This window comes from Leptonychotes weddellii, chromosome 3 (genome assembly GCF_054177405.1).
Source record: "Leptonychotes weddellii isolate Sample4059 chromosome 3, ASM5417740v2, whole genome shotgun sequence".
Classification (NCBI taxonomy): domain Eukaryota; kingdom Metazoa; phylum Chordata; class Mammalia; order Carnivora; family Phocidae; genus Leptonychotes; species Leptonychotes weddellii.
The window spans coordinates 52743010-52765522 of NC_138371.1; the positions used below are offsets into that span (position 1 = coordinate 52743010).

General features: G+C 43.4%; 1 protein-coding gene and 1 long non-coding RNA gene across 17 annotated transcripts in view; one reads left to right on the plus strand and one right to left on the minus strand.

The window, feature by feature from the left end:
• LOC115937967 (uncharacterized) overlaps window positions 1-22513 on the minus strand; it is a 127002-nt gene that overhangs the window by 81243 nt on the left and 23246 nt on the right. For 8 of the 16 annotated variants that reach the window (XR_014143528.1, XR_014143536.1, XR_014143540.1 and 5 more), the window contains exon 3: window positions 5553-5694. This is a non-coding gene — a long non-coding RNA (uncharacterized LOC115937967). Of the gene's footprint in view, window positions 1-86; window positions 4333-4369; window positions 4532-5552; window positions 5695-9115; window positions 9176-22513 lie in introns of those variants that run through there. The other 8 variants (XR_014143527.1, XR_014143532.1, XR_014143530.1 and 5 more) reach the window with 3 other exon arrangements.
• CHRNA1 (cholinergic receptor nicotinic alpha 1 subunit) lies at window positions 5515-22295 on the plus strand. Its single transcript, XM_081814145.1, has 9 exons — window positions 5515-5623; window positions 10888-11033; window positions 11120-11164; window positions 12647-12756; window positions 15035-15230; window positions 15698-15935; window positions 18431-18654; window positions 19782-20021; window positions 20348-22295. The coding sequence occupies exons 1-9, from the start codon at window positions 5581-5583 to the stop codon at window positions 20477-20479; spliced, it is 1374 nt and encodes a 457-aa protein (XP_081670271.1). The 5' UTR covers window positions 5515-5580; the 3' UTR covers window positions 20480-22295.

Genomic DNA, 22513 nt, shown 5'->3' on the forward strand with positions numbered 1-22513 from the left:
GAGTAGAATCAGATCTTGGGCCACAAAACCAGTATTAATAAGTTCAAAAAGATTGAAGTCATACCATGCATCTTTTCTGACCACCACACTATGAAACTAGAAATCAACCACAAGAAAAACATCTGCAAAGGACACAAATACATGGAGGTTAAATAACATGCTACTAAACAATGAATGGGTCAACCAAGAAATAAGAGAGGAAATCAAAAAATATGTGGAGACAAATAAAAATGAAAACACAACAGTCCAAAATCTTTGGGATGCAATAAAAGCTATTCTAAGAGGGAACCTTACAGCAATCCAAACCAACCTCAAGAAGCAAGAAAAATCTCAAATAAACAACTGAACCTACACCTAAAGGAGCTAGAGAAAGAAGAACAAACAAAACCCCAAACCAGTAGAAGGAAGGAAATAAGATCAGAGCAGAAATAAATGAAATAGAAACTAAAAAAAAAAAAAGAGAGAGAGAGAGAGAGATTGATGAAACCAGGAACTGGTTCTTTGAAAAGATCAACAAAATTGATAAACCTGTAAACAGACTCATCAGGAAAGGAGGAAGGAAGGAAGTCCACCAAGTAAACAAAACCAGAAATGAGAGAGGAGAAATAACAACTGATACCACAGAGATACAAAAGGATTATAAGAAAATATTACGAAAAATTACATATCAACAAATTGGACAACCTAGAAGAAATGAATAAATTCCTAGAAACATATAACCTGCCAAAACTGAATCAGGAATAAATAGAAAATTTGAACAGACAGATTACTAGCCATGAAATTGAATCAGCAATCAAAAAACTCCCAAGAAACAAAAGTCCAGGACCAGATAGCTTCACTGGTGAATTCTACCAAACATGTATTTATTTATTTATTGGAGGGGGTGGTTGGGGCAGAGGGAGAGAGAGACAGAGAATCTTAAGCAGGCTCTACCCCCAGTACAGAGCCTGACGCAGGGCTTGATCTCACAACCCTGAGATCATGACCTGAGCTGAAATCAAGAGTCTGACGCTTAACCTACTGAGGCACTCAGGAGCCCTTCTACCAAACATTTAAATAATTTTGTTCTTTAAAGAAAATTAAAGAATTCTATTCTTCTCAAACTATTCAAAAAAATTCAAGAGAAAGGAAACTTCCAAAATCATTCCATGAGGCCAGTATTACCCTGATACCAAAACCAGATAAAGACACTACAGAAAAAGAGAAGTACAGGCCAATATCTCTGATGAACATAGGTGTTAAAATCCTCACAAAATATTAGCAAATTGAATCCAACAATACATTAAAAAAAAATCATTCGTTACCATCAGGTGGTATTTATTCTCAATATACAAGGGTGGTTCAATATTTGCAAATCAATCAATGTGATATATCACATCAACAAGAGAAAGAATAGGGGCACCTGTTTGGCTCAGTTGGTAGAGCATGTGACTCTTGATCTCAGGGTTGTAAGTTCAAGCCCTGTGTTTGGTGTAGAGATCACTTAAAAATAAAATCTAAAAAAAAAAAAAAAAGACAAGAGAAAGGATTTAAACAATATGATCATTTCAATAGATGCAGAAAAAGCATTTGACAACTACAATGTCCATTCCTGATAAAAATCCTTAACAAAGTAGGTTTAGAGGGAACATACCTCAACATAATAAAGGCCATTTATGAAAAACCCACAGCTAACATCATACTTAACGGTGAAAAACTGAGAGCTTTTTCCCCTGAGATCAGGAATAAGACAAGGATATCCACTCACCACTTTTTTTTTTTTTTAATAGGCTCCATGCCCATCCTGGAGCCCAACATGGGGCTTGAATTCACAACCCTGAGATCAAGACTTGACTTGCAATTGAGAGTCAGACGCTTAATTGCCTGAGCCACCCAGGTGTCCCCACTCTACCACTTTTATTCAACATTGTACCAGAAGTCCTAGCCACAGCAATCAGACAAAAAAAAAGAAATAAAAGACATCCAAATTGGTAAGGAAGAGGTAAAATTTTCACTATTTGCAGATGACATGATATTATGTATAGAAAACCCTAAAGACTCCACCAAAAAACTACTAGAACTGTAACATCACAGGATACAAAATCAATATACAGAAATCCGTTGCATTTCCATACAGTAATAATGAAGTAGCAGAAAGAGAAATTAAGAAAACAATCCCATTTACAATTGCACCAAAATAATAAAATATCTAGGAATAAAGTTAATCAAGGAGGTAAAAGACCTATACTCTGAAAACTATAAAACACTGATGAAAGAAATTGAAGACAACACAAACAAATGGAAAGATATTCCATGCTCATTGATTGGAAGAACAAATATTATTAAAATGTCCATACTACCCAAAGCAATCTAAAAATTCAGTGCAATCCCTATCAAAATACTAACAGCATTGTTCACAGAACAAACAACACTAAAATTTGTAGGAACCACAAAAGATCCTGAATACCCAAGGCAATCTTGAAAAAGAAGAACAAAACTGGAGGTATCACAATCCCAGATATCAAGATATACTACAAAGCTATAGTGATCAAAACAGTATGATACTGGCACAAAAAGAGACACATAAAGCAATAGAACGGAATAGAGAGCCCAGAAAAAAAAACCATGATTTATGGTCAACTAATATTTGACAAAGGAGGCAAGAACATGCAATGGGAAAAAGACAGTCTCTTCAACAACTGATGTTGGGAAAACTGCTACTTGCAAAGAATGAAACTGGGCCACTTTCTTACACCATACACAAAAACATACTCAAAATGAATTAAAGACCTAAATGTGAGACCTGAAACCATAAAATCCTAGCAGAGAGCACAGGATTTTGACACTGGCCATAGCAACATTTTTCTGGATATGTCTCCCGAGGCAAGGGAAACAAAAGCAAAAATAAACTATTGGGACTACATCAAAATAAAAAGTTTCTGTACAGTAAAGGAAACAATCAACAAAACTAAAAGACAACCCACTGAATGGGGGAAGATATTTGCAGATGACATATCCAATAAAGAGTTAGTATCCAGAATATATAAAGAACTTACACAACTCAACACCAAAAAAAACAAGTAATCCAACCAAAAAATGGGCAGAAGACATGAACAGACATTTCTCCAAAGAAGACATTTAGATGGCCATCAGATACATGAAAAGATGCCCAACACTGGTCATCAGGTAAATGCAAATCAAAACCACGAAGGGGCACCTGGGTGGCTCAGTCAGTTAAGTGTCTGCTTTCAGCTCAGGTCATGATCCCAAGGTCCTGGGATCGAGTCCCACATCAGGCTCCTTGCTCAGCGGGGAGCCTGCTTCTCCCTCTGCCTGCCGCTCCCCCTGCTTGTACTTGCGTGCTCTCTCTCTCTCTCTGGCGAATATATAGTGAAATATTAAAATGAAATGAAATAAATTAAAAAACAAAAAACAGAACCACAAACAACACAGGAAACAACAGATGTTGGTGAGGATGTGGAGAAAGGGGAAGCCTCTTAAACTGTTGGTGGGAATGCAAGCTGGTGCAGCCACTCTGGAAAACCGCATGGAGTTTCCTCAAAAAGTTAAAAATAGAACTACCCTATGATCCAATAATTCCACTACTGGGTATTTACCTAAAGAATACAGAAACACTAATTCAAAAAGATACATGCACCCCTACGATTATTGCAGCATTATTGTGAAATAAGTCAGTCAGAGAAAGATAAATAACATACAATTTCACTTTTATGTGTAATTAAGAAACAAAACAAATGAACAAAGGGGAGGAAAAAGAGACAAATCTAAAAAACAGGCTCTTAACTGTAGAGAACAGGTGGTCACCTGAGGGGACTAAGTGGAGGGATGGGTGAAAAAGGTGAAGAAAAGAGTACACTTGCGATGAGCACTGAGTAAAGCATAGAGTTGTTGAATCACTATATTGTACACCTGAAACTAATGTAACACTCTATTAATGATACTGGATACTGTATTTTTTTATAAAGATTTTATTTTTTGAGAGAGAGAGAGAGAGAGCACAAGCAGGGGGAGCAGGGGCAGAGGGAGAGGGAGAAGCAGACTCTCTGCTGAGCAGGGAGCCTGATGTGGGACTCGATCCCAGGACCCTGAGATCATAACCTGAGCCGAAGACTGATGCTTAACTAACTGAGCCACCCAGATGCCCGATACTGGATACTTTAAAGTTTAAAAAGAAAAGACTAGAAGAGCATGGATGCGCTCTGCTGAAAGGTTTGTGAGTCTCAAAATTTCTCCTCACATTTCATTTTCTAGAATCCAGTCACATGGTTCCATCTAGATGCAAGAACCGGGTGGAAGGATGTATTTTTTCCTAGGCAGTCAGAGTGCAATACCCTGGAAAGGAGAGAACCAATTTTTTAGTGGACAGTGAGCGATATCCCACAACTTAAACAGAAAAAATATAAATAATGTCAATGTGTGGCTCTCTCCTGTACCTTCCAAGCCTTTTCTCTAATGCTCTGTTTGGACTCACCAGAATGGGCAGATTTGTCAGGAAGCTGTCCTTGGACTTGAGACGAGGGACCTTCCTCACCTGATTCAGTTTGGGGAAAAAGGAAGGAACAGGCAGGGTCTCTTTAAATAACTGCTTCCTTCCCTGTTTTGGTAAAAATACTCTTCAGACTGAGTAATTACTAACTGCTGGCTTTTAGGGTGGTGGTTGTTTTTTAACAAAGAAATTGAAAAGCTGAACCACTCTACTCTTTGCTTCCCTGAGTGAGAGTAGGCAGAGAATGGATGGAAGAGAGTAGGAGCCTGGAACAAATGTTTATGCAGTGGGACACTTTGTCGCTAATTACGCTTCACTTGAATGACAGTACGTGGGAAGTGGGCAGTTAGCTCCCGCTAATGGCGTGCCATGGGACAGGTACTGCCTGATACAGAGACAGAGGCTGGAACAGCCACTCCAGGGGCCAATAAAACCAGTTTTATGGAAGAAGCCATCTTTGTTAAAAACCAAACCCAACCAAACGTGGAATTCTCCGACAGTAGATTCGGCACCAACCCTGCTCTTCTCAAATTTATTCAGCACAGAAGCCCCATGCACTCTCAGTCTAGAATGAACCAAGCAAATCAACTGTCCTGTGTGTGGAATGTGGACTTCTGTGATTTAGGATGATCAGCGTCTTACACAAACAGCTGATGATCTATTCAGCCCTAGGAACGCTGATCCAAATCAATCCACACAGATGAGGGTCTGGTTTATACAAAACGGAGGGGGTTGCTCAGCATTCAAAATAATTCATTGTCTACTCTGAGTTGTTTCTTAACAATTAAGAAATTATTAAACCTAACTCATGGTGCATTTAAAATACAATGCAGTTCACCCTCACTTATCAAGGGTATAGCAATTATGTAAAGTGAGGCACCCTGTAACACTGCTAGGCCCTCAGCAAGTCCCTGGGCTCCAGGGCTCCGGGCAGCCCAGCTGTCACCGCCACAAACAGGTGGTGTAAGACAATAGCTCCACTGAGCCGCTCACTTTCCAAACCCTCTAGCAGCCAAGCTTCCAGCCAGAGAGGGCTTGCAAGCAGCGCAGGGAGGCCACCACTCACCTCCAGTCCACACCAGCACCCACGGCCCATGGAGCCACAGCTGCTCCTCCTGCTCCTAGGGTTCTGCTCAGGTGAGTGCCGGGGTCGCGGGGCTCTCCTGTGAGGCTGAAGCATGAGACGTCCCTGGACCTGTGTCTTGCTTCTGGGGATACAGAATGGCAGGGCTTCATCAGCCTGAGGCTCCTCTGTCAGTTTCTCACTCTTGTTGGCTTGATTCAGCTTGTGGATACAGATTTCTAGTTTGTGTTGTCCAGTGAAAATGGGAGCTGCCTGGTCAGAGGCTATAGAGTAGACAGGCAGGCCCCGCCCACCATCAGTGCCTAGGGTCGCCTCACCCGTCTGATCAGACTCAGCACCCCTGCTACCATCCAGGAGCGGCTTTCATCTTGGAGCAACTATAGGGACTCAGAGTGGCATCTTGTAATTGCAGACAATTTGGGTAACAAGTCCTTTTACTGCTCTGGGAGAATTCTGGTAATGAAGAGGACTGATTGACAGCTGCATGTGCTGGAGAGAGAAACCTATTAATAATCGTAACTAAACTCTTTCCATAAGAGATCAGATATTTGGTAATTTTTTTAACTTCTGCAGTTAAAAAAAAAAGCTCGTTTGAATGCACTTCTGCCCTACTGTTTCACTCTATGTAGGTTTGGGTTGGAATTGAAACTATAAAACCTTGCACAGCCCTTGACCTGCATTCCCCTCTGGAATGTGTCACCACACAGCAGCTGAAACGCTACCCTTAATCCCAAACTTCCGGTAGAGGGAAGTAGGAGATGTTTGCTGATTGCTTCATTTAAAAGTTTACTGGTGATATCATCTCACCTGAGAAACAAGACGGCTGACATTCTGTGATTTCTCTTCTCTAATATTGCTCTGACACACACACATACCTTCTGCGCAAAAAAAGGTAAAGAGCTTTATTATTAATGTTTTTCAAGAGCAGAGTTCAGGGAAATAGCCCAAACTCGGATAAAGTACAGCCTGTGGGATTTGGACTTGATCCAACTAAAACTGGCCTTTGTTGGTGTGGTGTGTGTGTGCACATATGTGTGTGCGTGTACATGTGTGCGTGCTCGCCTGCAGAGACTACACCCGATGAAAATTCTTAAGTGATATGCTTACACATAAAAATCCTTAAGCGATCTCTCTGGACACCAAAGACCTCGGGAAAATGCATGTTTACCTATCTAAAAAGGTATGTGATGTATATTTAGATCAAACCTAGAGTTTCCCTGTATCAATTCACATAGGGGCTCATAGAAATTTAGAGCTAGCTGAGGCAGTGCCACAACTTTAATTTGTTATTACAGGGAAACCGAGGCTGAAAGACATGAACTGACCTGCCCAGGGTCGCTTAGTTTACAAATGTTGGAATGTGATCCATTGGAGACTGTTTACGCTGCGCCTAGTCAGAAAACCCAGCCTGAAATTGCCAAAGGTAGCAAAAGATACAGCACCAGGTTGAGATAAGAATTACCCAAAGTAACTAGTAACATTTCAGAATTCCTTTCGCCCAGTCCAGTAGGCTGTTCCTCCATAAAAATGCAAATTGAACCAGTACGGTACAAAAAGAACACTTTGAAACTGTGGCTGGTTCAGTTCTTTGTGGCCAAAATTCTCATTCACATCAGGGCACTTTTTCTTATGTGAGCTTACCACATAATGATCTCTGTTCTAATTACGCAGCACCTTGGATTACAACCTCTTCCTCTCTTCCATCTCTGGAATCCTAAGTACTTCACTGCCATTTTTCTTATGGCATATTACTTTCCAACTTGTTCCTAGCTATTTATGTAAATGACACATGTCAGTCTCCATGAGGGTAGAAAGATAGGATTCGTATCAGATTCACCTATGAATATCTCAGAGCTCTTAAAGCAATGCTTTGCACACAGTAAGTGCTCAATAAATACTTGACGAATGAAGTAATGTGGACAGCATCTGAGTAAAGATTACCATATGATCTTGCTGAAAAGAAAGACTTTGACATTATTTATTTGTCTGTACGTTTATCAATTTACACCCTGTCTTTAAGAAAGTATTTACTGTGATTCATTGACTCCATGAAGAACTGGTCTGACTACCCAGACCACACTGGAGCTGGGAACAGAATCACAGAATTCTGACTTCAAGTCCTATGTGTTTTCTCTCTCTGCCTTGCTCTGGGGAGGAAAAAGGAAAACAACACCACCACCACCAATGAACCCAATCTGAGACATAGAGACCTCCACAGAAATTCCTTAGAAATGCATTATGGAAGGAACAGGGTCCCTTGTTATTTGTGAGACTGAGAGAGGAGGAAGCGAATGTCACTGGATTTCTGACAAGGCCTGTCTCCCCGGTCTTCCCCTTCTCCCCAGTGGACCATAGAGTTGGCCTGCATAGTTTTCCTGCTTCATAATGTGGACCATCTGCTCTATCTGATGCTTTCTAGTATGTTCTTCCTGTCAAAGGGGAATAAACAGTCACTTAAAAATAAGCAGCCCAGGCAGTGCCAAAGCAATAGCTTCAAACTCAGTGGCCAAGGCACTCGGTGGCCCATGCCATGGTCCTGCCCTCCCCCTGCCACCCGTGGGCCAGGAGGGGTCCAGGGTGGACAGGTGTGGAGGACAGAGGATTGCCATGTCCCAGGGGCTCAATGGGGTGACAGCAAAAACTGGGTCTTTGTACAACATGCAAACTTGAAGGGCGCTGAATGCAGGTGGCAGGTGGTTTGGGCGAGATGTTATGTGTAAGTGCCGAATGGATTCTTTTGGGCTCAGGAAGTTTGGGAAACTAGAAATGAGGTAGGCGAGGTCAGAGGTTCCATACCTAGAGTCCAGGAAGGTCATAATGCAGACATTTAAGCTATACTGAAAGCTTCAAAAATCCAAATGGAAATGATACATTTATCTTTAGGGAGGTAGTAAAGAGCACAGACCCTGGGGTCAGACTGCCTGCATTTTTAGTCCTACTTCCAACTGGCTGGGAACCACGAACACATGCCAAAACTGTCCAAATGTCAGTTTTCTCACTTGTAAACCAGGAGTAAAGACTTATCTCCTAGGATTATTGTAAGGATTCAATAATACAAATAAAGGGCCATCAGTGAAGCTCTACCAACAAAATACACATTTTTGTGAGGATGAAAATGTTTCAAGTCATTGCATAACACTGGTTATTTCAAGATGATCCAAAGTTCTGGATGTGAACTAGTGGTTGAGAGTATGGGCTGTGGGCTGACTCCACCATTTATGAAATCTGGACAACTCACTCAACCTCTCTAAGGTTCAATTTCCCCCTCTATAAAGCGAGGACAAGAACAGTACCTACCCCACCCAGTTATGAGGATTGAAAGAGTTAGTACATATAAAGCACATAGAAGATTGTCTGCACATAACAGCTGGATATGCTATTATTTTTATTAGTTATTAAAAATAGAAAAAGTAATTACTTTTTACTTATTTTGTTGACAAACTTTCAAACTGAAGATTCAAGGAGAAAAATAATAAAGAAAAATAGTAACGTGTCTTAGAGGCAATAGATTAACACTACTGGGGAAAAAAAGGAAAGCATCTCACTCATTCAGTTTTTAAAGTTGTCTTGGCCAAAGGAGAAGGTATGGTGGCTTCAGCAATAACCTGCGGAAAGGAGGGATCTGGTTACGTGCATTAGGGCAAGTGGATCTTGTGTCTGCTTCCTCTCCTAACCCTGAACAAGCAATCCTCAATCCACGTAAGGCTTAAGTTACAAAGTTATGAAGATCCTTCATAAGGCACTTGTTGGAATTGGGAATGCTTTTTCTCATTGGAACAATGCTAGGACAGTGGTGCAATTTCCAGGACAGCCCACGACACACTCATGGTATCTTGAGTTAGTGCGGGAACAGAGCGCAAAATGGCAAGGCTCGCTCCAAGCTCTGCCCTAGCCACAGAACCTTGGACAAGTCCTCCAGCCTCTCGGATCTCAGGTAAGAATGCCGGTCTGCCTGCCTCACCGGAGGCTGGTGAGCCCCGTGTAACACTGGACAGAAAAGGGCTGTGGGGTCCAAGAGTAGTAGATAATATTGCTCAGCATCCTGAAGGAAAATGTAGTAAAGATTCTCAGGAGTCACTCATGCTCCATAGTAGCCCCAAATCCAGGTCAGAAAAGCACATGATTTTTACTCTATGTCACTTAACAGGGACGTGTACTCACCAGCAGTGATTTTTTTTTTTTTAAATTACAGGAAAATACACATTACATAGAATTTGTCCTGGTAAAATACACATTACCTAAAATTGCCATTTTAAAGTGTATGATTCAGTGGCATTAAGTACATTCACAATGTTATACAACCATCACTGCTATCTAGTTCCAGAACATTTTCATCACCCCAAAAGGAAACCCTGTACCATATACCCATAAGCAGTTACTCCCCTTTCTCCCATCCTCTCAATCCCTAATCTGCTCTCTCTGCAGATTTACCTATTTTGAATATTTCACATAAGTGGAATCCTACAATATGTGCTCCTTTGTGTCTGATTTCTTTCACTTAGCATAATATTTTCAGGGTTCCCCCACGTTGTAGCATAAATCAACACTTCCTTTTAATGGGTGAATAATATTCCACTGCATGGATATGCCACATTTTGTTCATCCATCTATCTGCTGATGGGCATTCGAGTTGTATATCGAGTTGCACTATACATAATACAGCTATTATGTATAGTGTTTCCACGAACACTGGTGTGCAAGGTTCTATGTGGACAGTCTTTCTGGGGATATGCCTAGGCATGGAATCACTAGGTCATATGGTCAACTCTGCATGTAACTTGTGTGCCAAACTGTCTCCCCGAGTGGCTGCACCGTTCACATTCTCACCAGCAACATATGAGGGCTCCATAATCTCACCGATATTCACTGCTTTCAATTTTGTGAATTCTCGCCATCCTAGTGGGTAGGAACCGGCATCAATTTTTGGCTGTTCACAGCATTTTGAGATCCGAGGCCAGCCAACCTGAGATTTCATTACCCCATGCCAAGACCCTGAAATACGGAGATGGGTTTTTGTGTGGACGTTTCTTCTTGCATGTGTGCATCCAGTAAACCTGATTCCAGCCAGCGGCTGTATTAAGGAATGTCATCTGTTTAGAGCACAAGTGTCACAATAATCTGGCACACCCCACTGGGAAGGGACCACACCAGCAGCTGTGACTGGAAAGGAACTTAGGACCATAAAAGCTGCATTGGGAGCCCTTGAACAAGGGGGTCCGTGTGCCTTCCATTTGCTGGTCACGCCTCAGTGACTCATGTTAGTGTTGGTGGCGGCTGGGGAGCAGAATCTGAGTGTATGTGTCATTTGCTGTCCCAGCTGGCCTCGTCCTGGGCTCCGAACATGAGACCCGCCTGGTGGCAAAGCTATTTGAAGATTATAACAGTGTGGTGCGACCAGTGGAAGACCACCGCCAGGCTGTGGAGGTCACCGTGGGCCTGCAGCTGATCCAGCTCATCAACGTGGTGAGACAGTAGCACTTGGGGCTCCTGCACCCCTCACCCTGACCTCCCCTCCTTACCTCTGAAGATGCGGTCTTATCTTTTCTCAGGATGAAGTAAATCAGATTGTGACAACCAACGTGCGACTGAAACAGGTATGCAGCTCGATAAGTGCATTGATGTCGTTTGTATTCACCCTGGGATTGAACCTGGGCCCAGGGGGAATCAATTTGGGTAACAGGGATGCATACCAACATGATGCAAGTAAATATTTCGGTGTTGTGGGATTATGGATCATATTTGTTGGTGCGTGTGTATGTGTGTGTGTTTTACTTAGTGCTTTGTTAGGCTACCACAAACAAAGCCACAGACAAACTTATTCTCTTGCAGTTCTTGAGGCCAAAAGTCCAAAATCAAGGTTATCAGCAGGACTGGCTCCTTCTGAGGGCTGTGAGGGGGAATCTGTTTCCAGGCCTTTCTTCTTTGCCTATAGTTGGCCAACATCATGTCCCCATGGCATTCTTCTCGAATATGTTTCTGTCTTCAAATGTCCCCTCCTGGGGTGCCTGGGTGGCTCAGTTGGTTGGGCGGCTGCCTTCAGCTCGGGTCATGGTCCCATGGTTCTGGGATTGAGCCCCACATTGGGCTCCATGCTCAGCTGGAAGCCTGCTCCTCCCCTGCCTGCCATTCCCCCTGCTTGTGCTTGCTCTCTATCTCTCACTCTCTCTGTGTCAAATGAATAAATAAAATCTTAAAAAAAAAAATGTCCCCTTCTTTAAGGACACAACTCCTGTTGGGTTAGGGCCTACCTCAATGACCTAATTTTAACCAAATTACCTCTATAAAGACCCTGTCTCCAAATAAAGTTATATTCTGAGGTACTGGGGATTAGGACTTCAACATATGAGTTTTGGAGCGATACAGTTCAATTCGTAACATTGTGTCATCTGAATAGGCTACATTGGGCATGTATGACTTTTATAATGTAGGAAACAATATAATACTTTTAAAAGATGATATTGTCTGCTTGAGGGAAATGTTCACAATAGGGTCATTCTCTTTTCCTGGGGTGGGCAGTGTGGCATGGTAGATGTGTCACCACCCAGTCGTGTGACTTGGGGTACCTTTGTTTCCTCATCTGTAAAATGGGGTCAATAATCACTCTTCCTTCATAGGATTATTGTGAAGACTAAATCATGGATTTTATGTAAAATGCTCAGAATGGTGCATGCATGGAGTCAGTACTACAGAAGTGTTTGCTTTTATCGTTTACTAAAGTGAAACGTGAATTCTGAATCAAATCTTTTTACTGGAGCACAATTTCTGTCAATATCCAAACTATCATATACCATCAGAACTCTTGATAACTTTAGATATTTATTTGTAAAGATTTTATTTCTTTATCTTAGAGAGAGAGAGAAAGCAGGGAGGAGGGGCAGAACAAGAAGGAGAAAGAGTCTCAAGCAGACTCTGTGCAGACTCAGTGCTCAATCCCACGACCCTGAGATCATGACCTGAGCCAAAATCAAGAGTCGGCTGCTTAACCGACTTAGCCGCCCAGACACCGCTTGATAAACTTAGATTTTTTTTTTAAATGTTTTTAGCTCTTTTTATTAGTGAAATGTCTTCATTTCTAGCAATGGGTGGATCACAACCTAAAATGGAATCCAGAGGAGTATGGCGGCGTGAAAAAAATCCACATTCCCTCAGAAAAGATCTGGCGCCCAGACCTCGTTCTCTATAACAAGTAAGCAAAACAAATAGGCTGGAGAGGGGGACATTCCTGGGGCAGGTGGAGCCCAAGTGCCCTATCCGAAGGGCTGCCACTCTCAGTATGCTTCTCATCACTGTTCACATTAAATAACCCTTAAAAACCAAGAGCCAAGTTGACATGCTAGGGGTGCCATATGGTGTCTCATGTTATGAATAGAAACAATTATCAGAGCCAAATTGAATCGGGGCTGTGGGGTGGGGGACATTTAATCCCTGAGAGCTCCTGAAGGGTGTATGGCAACTATCCAAGGAACCCAAATTCATATAATTGAGTTCCTTGGAATTAAACGCCCTTCCTACCAATAGGTCTGAACCTCCTGGGGTGGTTATCCATCACATCCTCATGGCATCCCGAGACATCGCGTGCTGCTGATGGCCGGGGAGGCCTGCGTCGCCCATCCACCGGGCTCCGTGACAGACTGCATGTTGTGAAATTATAATGTGATGCAAGACACTCTGGTCTAATGACAGGTTCATTATCATACGCCCTTCATTTGTCAGAGAATGTTCATTTCAAGGAGCATCCTTCCCGGGCGGGAGCATCCGCCATCGGGCTGGAGGATGTGCAGTCTGACAGTCTACACACAGTGCGTGTCTCTGCAAGCGGGCTGTGCCTTCTCGCACACTGACCAGGGAGGGCAGCAAGGGCTTGTGAATGGAAAGGACACCCTTTACGGCCGACCCTCCTACTTTGATTTTCTACTACATATTTCCCAGTGATACCTGAGACTCAAGCTTGAGCCCGATTAACCAATCATTTGTGTAAAGTTTTTGGACAAATACGCTGATAGAGCAGAGTGTCTGGTGTTAGTAAGTTTCTCTTTCGGTAAGAATCTAAGAGAAGCAATTAAAGTCCTCAGGTCCTCTTGACAAGCTCGCTCGGGAACACCCTGGTGGGGAGAGAACCCAGTTTTACTAGCTTATAGAGACAGATGTAGATGATCCTGTGGCCCTCTGCTCTTTGGGGCTCTTTTGGGAAGGTCCAGAACCGCACAGTTTTCTGGAGAGTGCCTCAACTCCACCCCAGGGAAAAATCACTGATTTATGAAGTGAGGCACCAACATATGCCATAGGTCCCTGAAAGTCCCCCAGGGCAGACCCCACCCACCTCTTCAACACCTATTCTAATGCCTTTGGCCGAGGCCCCAACTCACAGGCTGTTTGGGGTCAAGTGGACTGCCCACTGAATAAGGCCCACAGAAACGGCCTGTTATTTTTTATTACCTACCATGGTGGATTATTTATTTGTTATTTTCTAAAAAGATTTCACTCATTTATTTGAGAGAGTGAGAGAGAGAGCACAAGCGGGGAAGGGAGAGGCAGACGGAGAAGCCGACTCCCCGCTGAGCAGGGAGCCTGACTCGGGGCTTGATCCCAGGACCCTGGGACCATGACCTGAGCTGAAGGCAGATGCTTAACCGACTGAGCCACCCAGGCGCCCCTCTACCATGGTGGATTTTTAAAATGAGAAATTAGTGCCAACACTTGAAAATTGAACAGTATTACATTAAACTCTGGAGTTCTAGTCTCTGTAGAAAAATCCCTTATTCAAAAGCATGGAAACTTTGGATTAAAAAAATTCCAGATTTCCAGGTTCCAAGGAAGAATCCCAATATCTGGCAGCATCATCCTTCCCTCACAAGAGGGCTCCACAGCAAAGCTGAGTGGCACCTTCCTTAGAGGAGAGAAGGCTCTCCTCTCACCCCTCACCCCTTCCTCACCTGCCTGACCCAGGAGCACTCTGAGTTTTCGACTCTACCCTACTGAATTCTAGATAGTTCTGAAAAAGATAACAGAGCCTTTCTTTAACCTGCTTACCACAGTCATGAGCCACTGGACTTGTTTTTATTTAAAATTCCCGTTTTTTTTTTTCCCAGTTAACTTTCAAAGTATATTGGGGAAGGGATAGATGGAGATTAACATTACAAATACTACTGAGGACTGGGAAGAAAACATCTGGTATATAGTATCACCTGTTATTTCTTTAAAGCCGTAGATTCCTAGGTTCTTCTCCGGATATTCTGATTTAGTGCTTAGATGGTGCTGAGAAGTCTGTATTTTAAACAAGCACCCCAGTGATTATCAGATAAATTTGGGAAACGTTGCCATGAAAAAAAAGTGACACTCCCCGAATGAAAGCATCTATAATTAGCACCTGGATAATTAACAGCTGTCTCCTGCTAACATCCCCACGCAGAACTGACGGCTCATCCGTCACTTGGAGTCATGTTCCTCTTTGATCCCAACTGCAGTGCAGATGGCGACTTTGCCATTGTCAAGTTAACCAAAGTGCTCCTGGACTACACCGGCCATATCACATGGACACCCCCGGCCATCTTCAAAAGCTACTGTGAGATTATCGTCACCCACTTTCCCTTTGACGAACAGAACTGCAGCATGAAGTTGGGCACCTGGACCTATGACGGCTCGGTGGTGGCCATCAACCCGGTAGGTGCTGACCTCGCAGGATGGGGCTGGATGCAGGAGGAGCGTCATCCAGGTGTCCAGCTCTGTCCCTCCAGAATCCCAGTCTCTCAGCACCAGTTATACCTTTGGGGATCATCGAATTCAACAGTTCGGTGTGTGCACATGAGAACCACCTGGGAGCTCACATACATTCCTCTGCCCGAACTTGGTCCCAGGAATTTTGGCTGAATCAGTCTGGGGTGGGAGTAAGGCACCAATATGTTGTCAAGTTCCCAAGTGACTTGAAGGTGTGTTCAACATGGAGGATCCCAATGGTCCAAATCCCCCTTATTTTATAGGAAAGACCCCAAATTGGAAGTGACCCTCCTGGGTCCCATTCCAGTCCCAACAGCACTGCAATCTGTTGCTTTATTACAGCTGAGTTTGAAACCCACCCCTCCTCAAGGGGGACACAGCTGGGGTTTCAAAGTTTCATTTTATCTTCTCAGGAAAGTGACCAACCAGACCTAAGCAACTTCATGGAAAGTGGAGAATGGGTGATCAAGGAGTCCCGGGGCTGGAAGCACTGGGTGTTCTATGCCTGTTGCCCCTCCACCCCCTACCTGGACATCACCTACCACTTTGTCATGCAGCGCCTACCCCTCTACTTCATCGTCAACGTCATCATTCCCTGCCTGCTCTTCTCCTTCTTAACTGGCCTGGTGTTCTACCTGCCCACAGACTCAGGTGGGTGCCATTGCCATGGCCGCTGCTGCTGACGCAGACACATCTCGTGCTGCTATTTGGGGGGAAAGCAGAAATAATCATGGGCTAATAAACAAATACAGGCAGACACGCCCAATCATCATCCCTGGGAGGACGCATTTACTGAGTGGCCATGTTCCGTGGTGAGTCGCTGTGGCTAGAGCTCACAGCTGGAGCAGACTACAGGGCAGGCAGAGTTGAACATGAGCCTGGAGGCGCACATACACAGCTCAGTCTAATGTGAATAACCACCAGTACTTGCTTGCTGAATACCTACTGTGTGCCCAGAAATGTGCTGGGTAAGGCTTGCGTCACAGACACTCCTCATGTCACTTCCCCTATGAAGCCACTGACTATATACTGATTAATCCAAGTCTTGCCTCTTTTGCTCACTGCTTGCCACTTGAAAATAGCTTTTGTGTGTCTGTTTTCCAGATGGCAGTATCTTTATACACAAGACCATACTTCCCAAGTAGCAATTCCTTCTCACATATCAGCCTGAGCAACTTCCTTACCTCCTACTGGGTAATCACATCTGTGACATAATTTCACCAAATACCAACAATCTGCAGAAAAGGGGAAAAGGGTACAGGAGTGCCTGCTTGAAGTCACTGCTCATAAACAATTTAGGGCAGACAAGTAGGGAAAAAGAAAGGTGGTACAGACAGTCCTCAAACTTATGACAGGTAACAATTATATCAAAATGATAAACACACACAAGTCTAAGTCCCGCTTTCCAACAAGGAAAAAAAAGATTCATATACACTCACTCATTCAACATATTTGTTGAACAGTTGTTATGCGGCAAGGCCACAGTAGAGAATAAGGCAGAATTTGCCCCACAAGGGTTCCTGATTGGCTCACTCAGTAAAGCATGTTGACTCTTGATCTCCGGGTTGTGAGTTCAAGTCCCACACTCAGTGTAGAGATTACTTAAAAAAATCTTAAAAAAAAAAAAAGAATTTGCCCCACAGAATGCACATTGTATTGATGACTGTATTTATTTTTAAATAAATGATCCCAAACACAATTTTTTTTCAACTTTCTAATCAAATGAAGCTTCTTAAAGTGAAGAGAGAAAATGCCAGTCAGGGCAATACGGAAACGAATCAGAGTTTCTGTAAATGTGAAATGGTTTACGCTTGAAGAGCATTTAGAACAGTGAGAATGCATGATATATGCGAGCTCTTATTCTCATTATTATTAATCGAGAAATTTGATGTAACTTGATCAATATTTCGTATTTATAATTCTGTCTCCTTTTTCACTTTTAAAGACTTTCCTACCCACTAGGTAGACTTGTCCTAACTAGGTAGAATTGGTCATTTCTTGTTTGCATCCACTCTGTATCCTGTAGATACTCATAGCATCTGGAAGCATCCAGTATGGGAGGAGAACAGGGTAACACAAGGGTTTCCCAAGACAAACAGCAGGACCGGGCCAAGGAAAGTCCCTTCCAAAGGCTCTCTAACTGCATCTCAGGTGGTCAGTCCCCACAAAAATATTCCCATTCAGCCCCTCCCTCCTCACTTGCCATACCAAAACTCTAACAGGGAATTGTTCACCCTGAAATTATAGGGCCTGGTGAAAAGAGGTTGGGGCAGGGAAATTGCTGATCCCTTAATATGAAAAACAGAACAAGAAAAAAAACAAATTGTCCTCTTAGATGAATGTGAAAAAGTAAGTAGTTCATTGGTTTTGTCCTTTTCTTGGTTTTGGTCCTGCAGCTTCCTCCCATAACGAGAAAACTACACGTGTACTTCTGGTTTGCCCATCCATCTGCTGGGTAACAAGTAGGTCAGGTTCCGTTTTGGGAGGCTGATGACATTCTGCTGCAGACAGAACACTGCCACCCAGAGTCTAGCCCGTCACACAGCTGGGTGTACTTGGTTCCCTGAATTCCAAGCCTCAGAATTCTGGGACATGAGATCAAGCAGCCACTGGTTGTTCGGCAGCCTCTCATGGAAATGCCTGCCACTTGCCTCCGTCAGCAGAGCTAAGGTGCGTAAGGTCTCAAAGGACCAAATTCTGCCCAGGAAATTTCCCCAGCGTCACGCAGGCCACATTGCTCTCACCCTTGGGGTCTGTGGTATATGAGCTGGCTGGGGCCGCCAAAACAAAGTACCCCAAACTGGGCGGCTTAAACGCCAGGAATTTATTTCCACGTGGTTCTGGAGGCCAAGGTGTCAGTAGGTTTGGTTTCCTTCTCTCCTTGGCTTGCAGGTGGCTGTCTTCCCTGTGTCTTCACCTGGTCTTTCCTCTCTGTGGGTGTCTCTGTCCTAATCTCCTCTTCCTAGAAGGACACCAGTCATCCTGGATGAGGGCCCTCCCTAATCAACTCATTTTGACTTAAGGCCTCATCTCCAACTACAGTCACAGGGGTGCCGAGCCTTAGGACTTCCATGTATAAAACTGAAGGGTACGACGATTCAGCCCATAACACATGAGTGGCTGTATTTCTTCTTCATGTTGTCCAGGAGAGAAGATGACTCTAAGCATCTCAGTCCTGCTGTCCTTAACCGTGTTCCTCCTGGTCATCGTGGAGCTGATCCCTTCCACCTCCAGTGCCGTGCCCTTGATTGGGAAATACATGTTGTTCACCATGGTGTTTGTCATAGCGTCCATCATCATCACCGTCATTGTCATCAACACACACCACCGCTCCCCCAGCACCCACGTCATGCCCGACTGGGTACGCAAGGTGAGTGAGCAAGGCCCTGCAAACTCTTGCCCGTAAGAACATCTCTCCTTCCACGTGGCCAGTGGAATTCTGGTTAACCACTGTGGGTACTTCGGAACTGAAAGTCCTTTCTGGGGATTTTGAGGGGATTTCCGGAAGGAACTTTCTTTAGCCTCTTTCTAGGAATAAATAGCTCACGTAGCCTCCCCAGGCACAGAAGAAAAACAGAATTAACAGAGCCCCCTCCAAATTCAAGCTTAAATAATCCCTTTGATTAGAGAAGGTGAGTAAGTCACTGTCTTTTTAGTCAAATGCTGTGAAATTCTTGAGATTTCTGTTTGTATGTCTTCCAATCTCTGAACAGACTGCTTATTTTTTGCTGGGAGAAATTATCTGCTGAGAATAGAAGAACTAGAGATGGAGGGAGTGCTTGACAAGAAATTGTCAAGAAGTGAGTGTCACTGAGGAACTTGGTCTCAAATATTTACATTATTGAAATTTAAAGTGTGTTAACATTTCCAGTATGTCAGTTTTTAAATAAAACTTCACAGAGACACTAGCTTCCAGGGTCTTTTCTGTAGCAGGCAAAAGATTTGTCATGAACTGACAGAAACACTACTGCTTGCAATGTATTCTTTTGGGAAGACAATCAGTCCCTGTATCTATAAAGACTCACATGACTCCTGTCAACACCTATGTTGCATTTCTTCAGGAACAAGAAATGGAAGAAAACAGAGTCGCTGTTTTGGAGACTTATATACTCTTTTAGCCAGAAAGACCTTTTCTTTAACCATATTATCCTGCTAACACATGGCTTTGAAAACAGCGGGTACCTATAGCAGGGCTGGAAGCTTAAGCATCAATGGCTTCTCATTGAGTCCAATAGCTGCACACAGGCTCCCTCCAGTGGCGAACTCCTCACATTACAGAATCATCTCTACTCACGGTAGTAATTTGACAGGCCACAAGATATGCCTGAAGAAATCTTTAAGAAAATTTAGTAGAGTCCTTTTGTTTTAAGGACAAAGAGGCTAAGGCCCAGAGAAGCCAAATGACTTGCCTAAAGTCACGCTGCTAATTCAAAGTCAGAGTTTGATACTTGCCCTGTTGGCAATAATTCTCATGCATGGATTTCTTCTTTATGTTAGGTTTTTATCGACACTATCCCAAATATCATGTTCTTCTCCACAATGAAAAGACCATCCAGAGAAAAACAAGACAAAAAGATTTTTACAGAAGACATTGATATTTCCGACATTTCTGGGAAGCCAGGGCCTCGACCCATGGGTTTCCACTCTCCCCTGATCAAACACCCCGAGGTAAAAAGTGCCATTGAAGGAGTCAAATACATCGCAGAGACCATGAAGTCAGACCAGGAGTCCAACAACGTAAGTTCCGTGCCTTGAGACCCACACCTCCAGGCTTAAATGATCAAATACTTGAGCACAGATGGACGGGTTTGTCTTGACGGGTAGGTTGGCATTCACGAGGCAGCTGCTGAGCTCCGATGTGCCTTGGTGACCACCTCTAAGCCGCCTTCGTGAGCCATCCCATTGTGAATAATCTATTGGAATGATAAAGATCACCATGCCAGTCAAGGGATGTCGAGGGCTTTGAGATCTGCAAATTGTGTGGACCACAGACGATGCATAACGTGAACACTGTGAGTCTAATGACCACCTGAAGGAAATTCTAACACTTTTCTCTCTCCCAGGTGGCCGAGGAATGGAAGTATGTTGCAATGGTGATGGACCACATTCTCCTTGGAGTCTTCATGCTCGTCTGTATCATTGGAACCCTGGCCGTGTTTGCAGGTCGGCTCATTGAATTAAATCAGCAAGGATGAGCAGCGCTGAGCACTAGGCAGAGCAGAGAAAGGCGGGGAAGACAGAAATATCTGTCTGCTTTGATACAAGCTCACTTATCAGACATCAAATTTTCTGTATTTATGATTAATGATAATGATTTTTATTTACATAAGGTGATGGCCTCAAGTATTTTCACAGTACTTCTTCAATCCGGCTCTATCTGCCTGTAGAGTGAGCCCTTTGTAGTACATGAAACAGGATCACTAACAAGATGTATTCGGTTCCAAAGGCATCTGGAAGAGTTTTGCCCAGAATAACAGGTTTTCTATTTTTTTTTTTTAAGCAAAGAATGTGTCCTTTGCTTAAAAGTCAGTTTTGTACATGCAAGTAAGCCCATCTGCCAGTCCCCAAAAGATAAAGCATTTGATTCAGAGAGAAAAGGAAACTGTAGAAAGGCAACCACTAAGTTCTAAAACAGCCACCAAAATGCAAATTGCATCAAAAACGCATGCTATAAAGCAGATTTCTAGAGCTGGGAGGTGAGGGAGGGGCTTCCCAATCTAACACAGCACCTGAGTATGCTGCTCAAGGCTTGAGGAACACAGCCAGCTAGCTTCCTGAGCTATACCGAGTGTGAGGGCCAGGCACTGTGGGAATTGTCTCAGGAATGTGGTTTTATTCCATCCTCCTGACTTTCATAATGTCCCTAATTTTACAAATGAGAAAGCCAAACTTGAGAAGCCTAAGTTCATTGCCCAAACTAGCAAGGACAAGAACTGAGAGTTGAACCCAGACCAAATGTGGATTCAAAGCAGCGCAGGGCTGGGTCAGTTCATCTGCTCACTTGCTCCCCTGGCCCCTGCTCACCTGATCTAGGCCATCCTGTAACTCTGCTCAGGGTTTGAAGAGCTTCAGTCTTAGTGTCAACCACCTTTCTGCCCTTCCCAATTAAACCTCCTGCCCTTTCCCCCAGTCCTCATCCAGTCCTGTTTGGGGTTTTTGTTCTATCAATGAAATCAGACATGTATGCACATACCACCACCATTCTTAAAATTCCAGACAAGTGAACAGGAGAGAAAAGGATGTTTCTTCATAGCCACTTTCCAGCCACAATGTAATTCACTCCAGAAGTAGAAAGTGGGCAGCCCTGGGCTCTGGGTGGCCTCTCCGATCCCAGGTGGTTTCGAGCTACCTCTCCATGGAATTCTCGAGCACACACCCATGGCAGGACAGAGTGCTTTCATTTTAGAGTAAACTCAAGGGAAAACAGTTTGGTGGTTCCTCAAAAAATTAAACATAGAATTTTCATAGGATCCAGTAATTCTACTCCTAGGTATATACCCAAAAGTGAAAGCAGGGAAGTGAACAGACATGTGTATGCCAATGTTCACAGAGCGTGAAATCACAATCCCAAAAGGTGAAAACAGCTCAAGTGTCCAGCAGTGGAAAAGCAGTATATACATACAATGGAATATTATTCAGCCTTAAAGAGGAATTCTGATGTATGTTACAATATGGATCAACCTTGAAAACATACTTGGTGAAATAAGCTAGACACAAAAGGACAAATCTTGTGATTCCACTTATATGAGGTACCCAGAAGAGGCAAATTCATAGAAAAAGTAGAATAGAGATTGCCAGGGTTTAGAGGGAGGGGTGAGTTATTGCTCAATGGGTAGAATTTCAGATTGGGAGGATGGCAAAGTTCTGGAATGGACAGTGGTGATGGTTGTACAACGTTGTGAATGTACTTAATGCCACTGAATTGTACACTTAAAAATGGTCACGATGTTAAATTTTATGCATATTTTACCACAATTAAAATAAAGAATGAAAACAATGGTAAAACTGTAACTGTCATGTTATATATATTTTACCGCAATTAGATGTACAAAAAAGAATCTGCTACTTGCCTAATCTGGCCTAGTCTCCCAGGACTGACTGTTGATTCAGAGAAGGACCTGAACAGTCACTTCCATTCTCAGGACACAGAGGCTTACAGAAGTAACCTCCCTCAGGTCACAGAGCGATTTGGTGACACACCAGACCTCACTCCGCTCTTGTGCTATGTC

Bases quoted from the DNA above. Each gene is read 5' to 3' on its own strand.
- CHRNA1 (XM_081814145.1), top strand. From the start codon at position 5,581: ATGGAGCCACAGCTGCTCCTCCTGCTCCTAGGGTTCTGCTCAG. The intron at 5,624-10,887 runs GTGAGTGCCGGG...TTGCTGTCCCAG, and splicing joins GCTCCTAGGGTTCTGCTCAG to CTGGCCTCGTCCTGGGCTCC. The intron at 11,034-11,119 runs GTGAGACAGTAG...ATCTTTTCTCAG, and splicing joins TGATCCAGCTCATCAACGTG to GATGAAGTAAATCAGATTGT.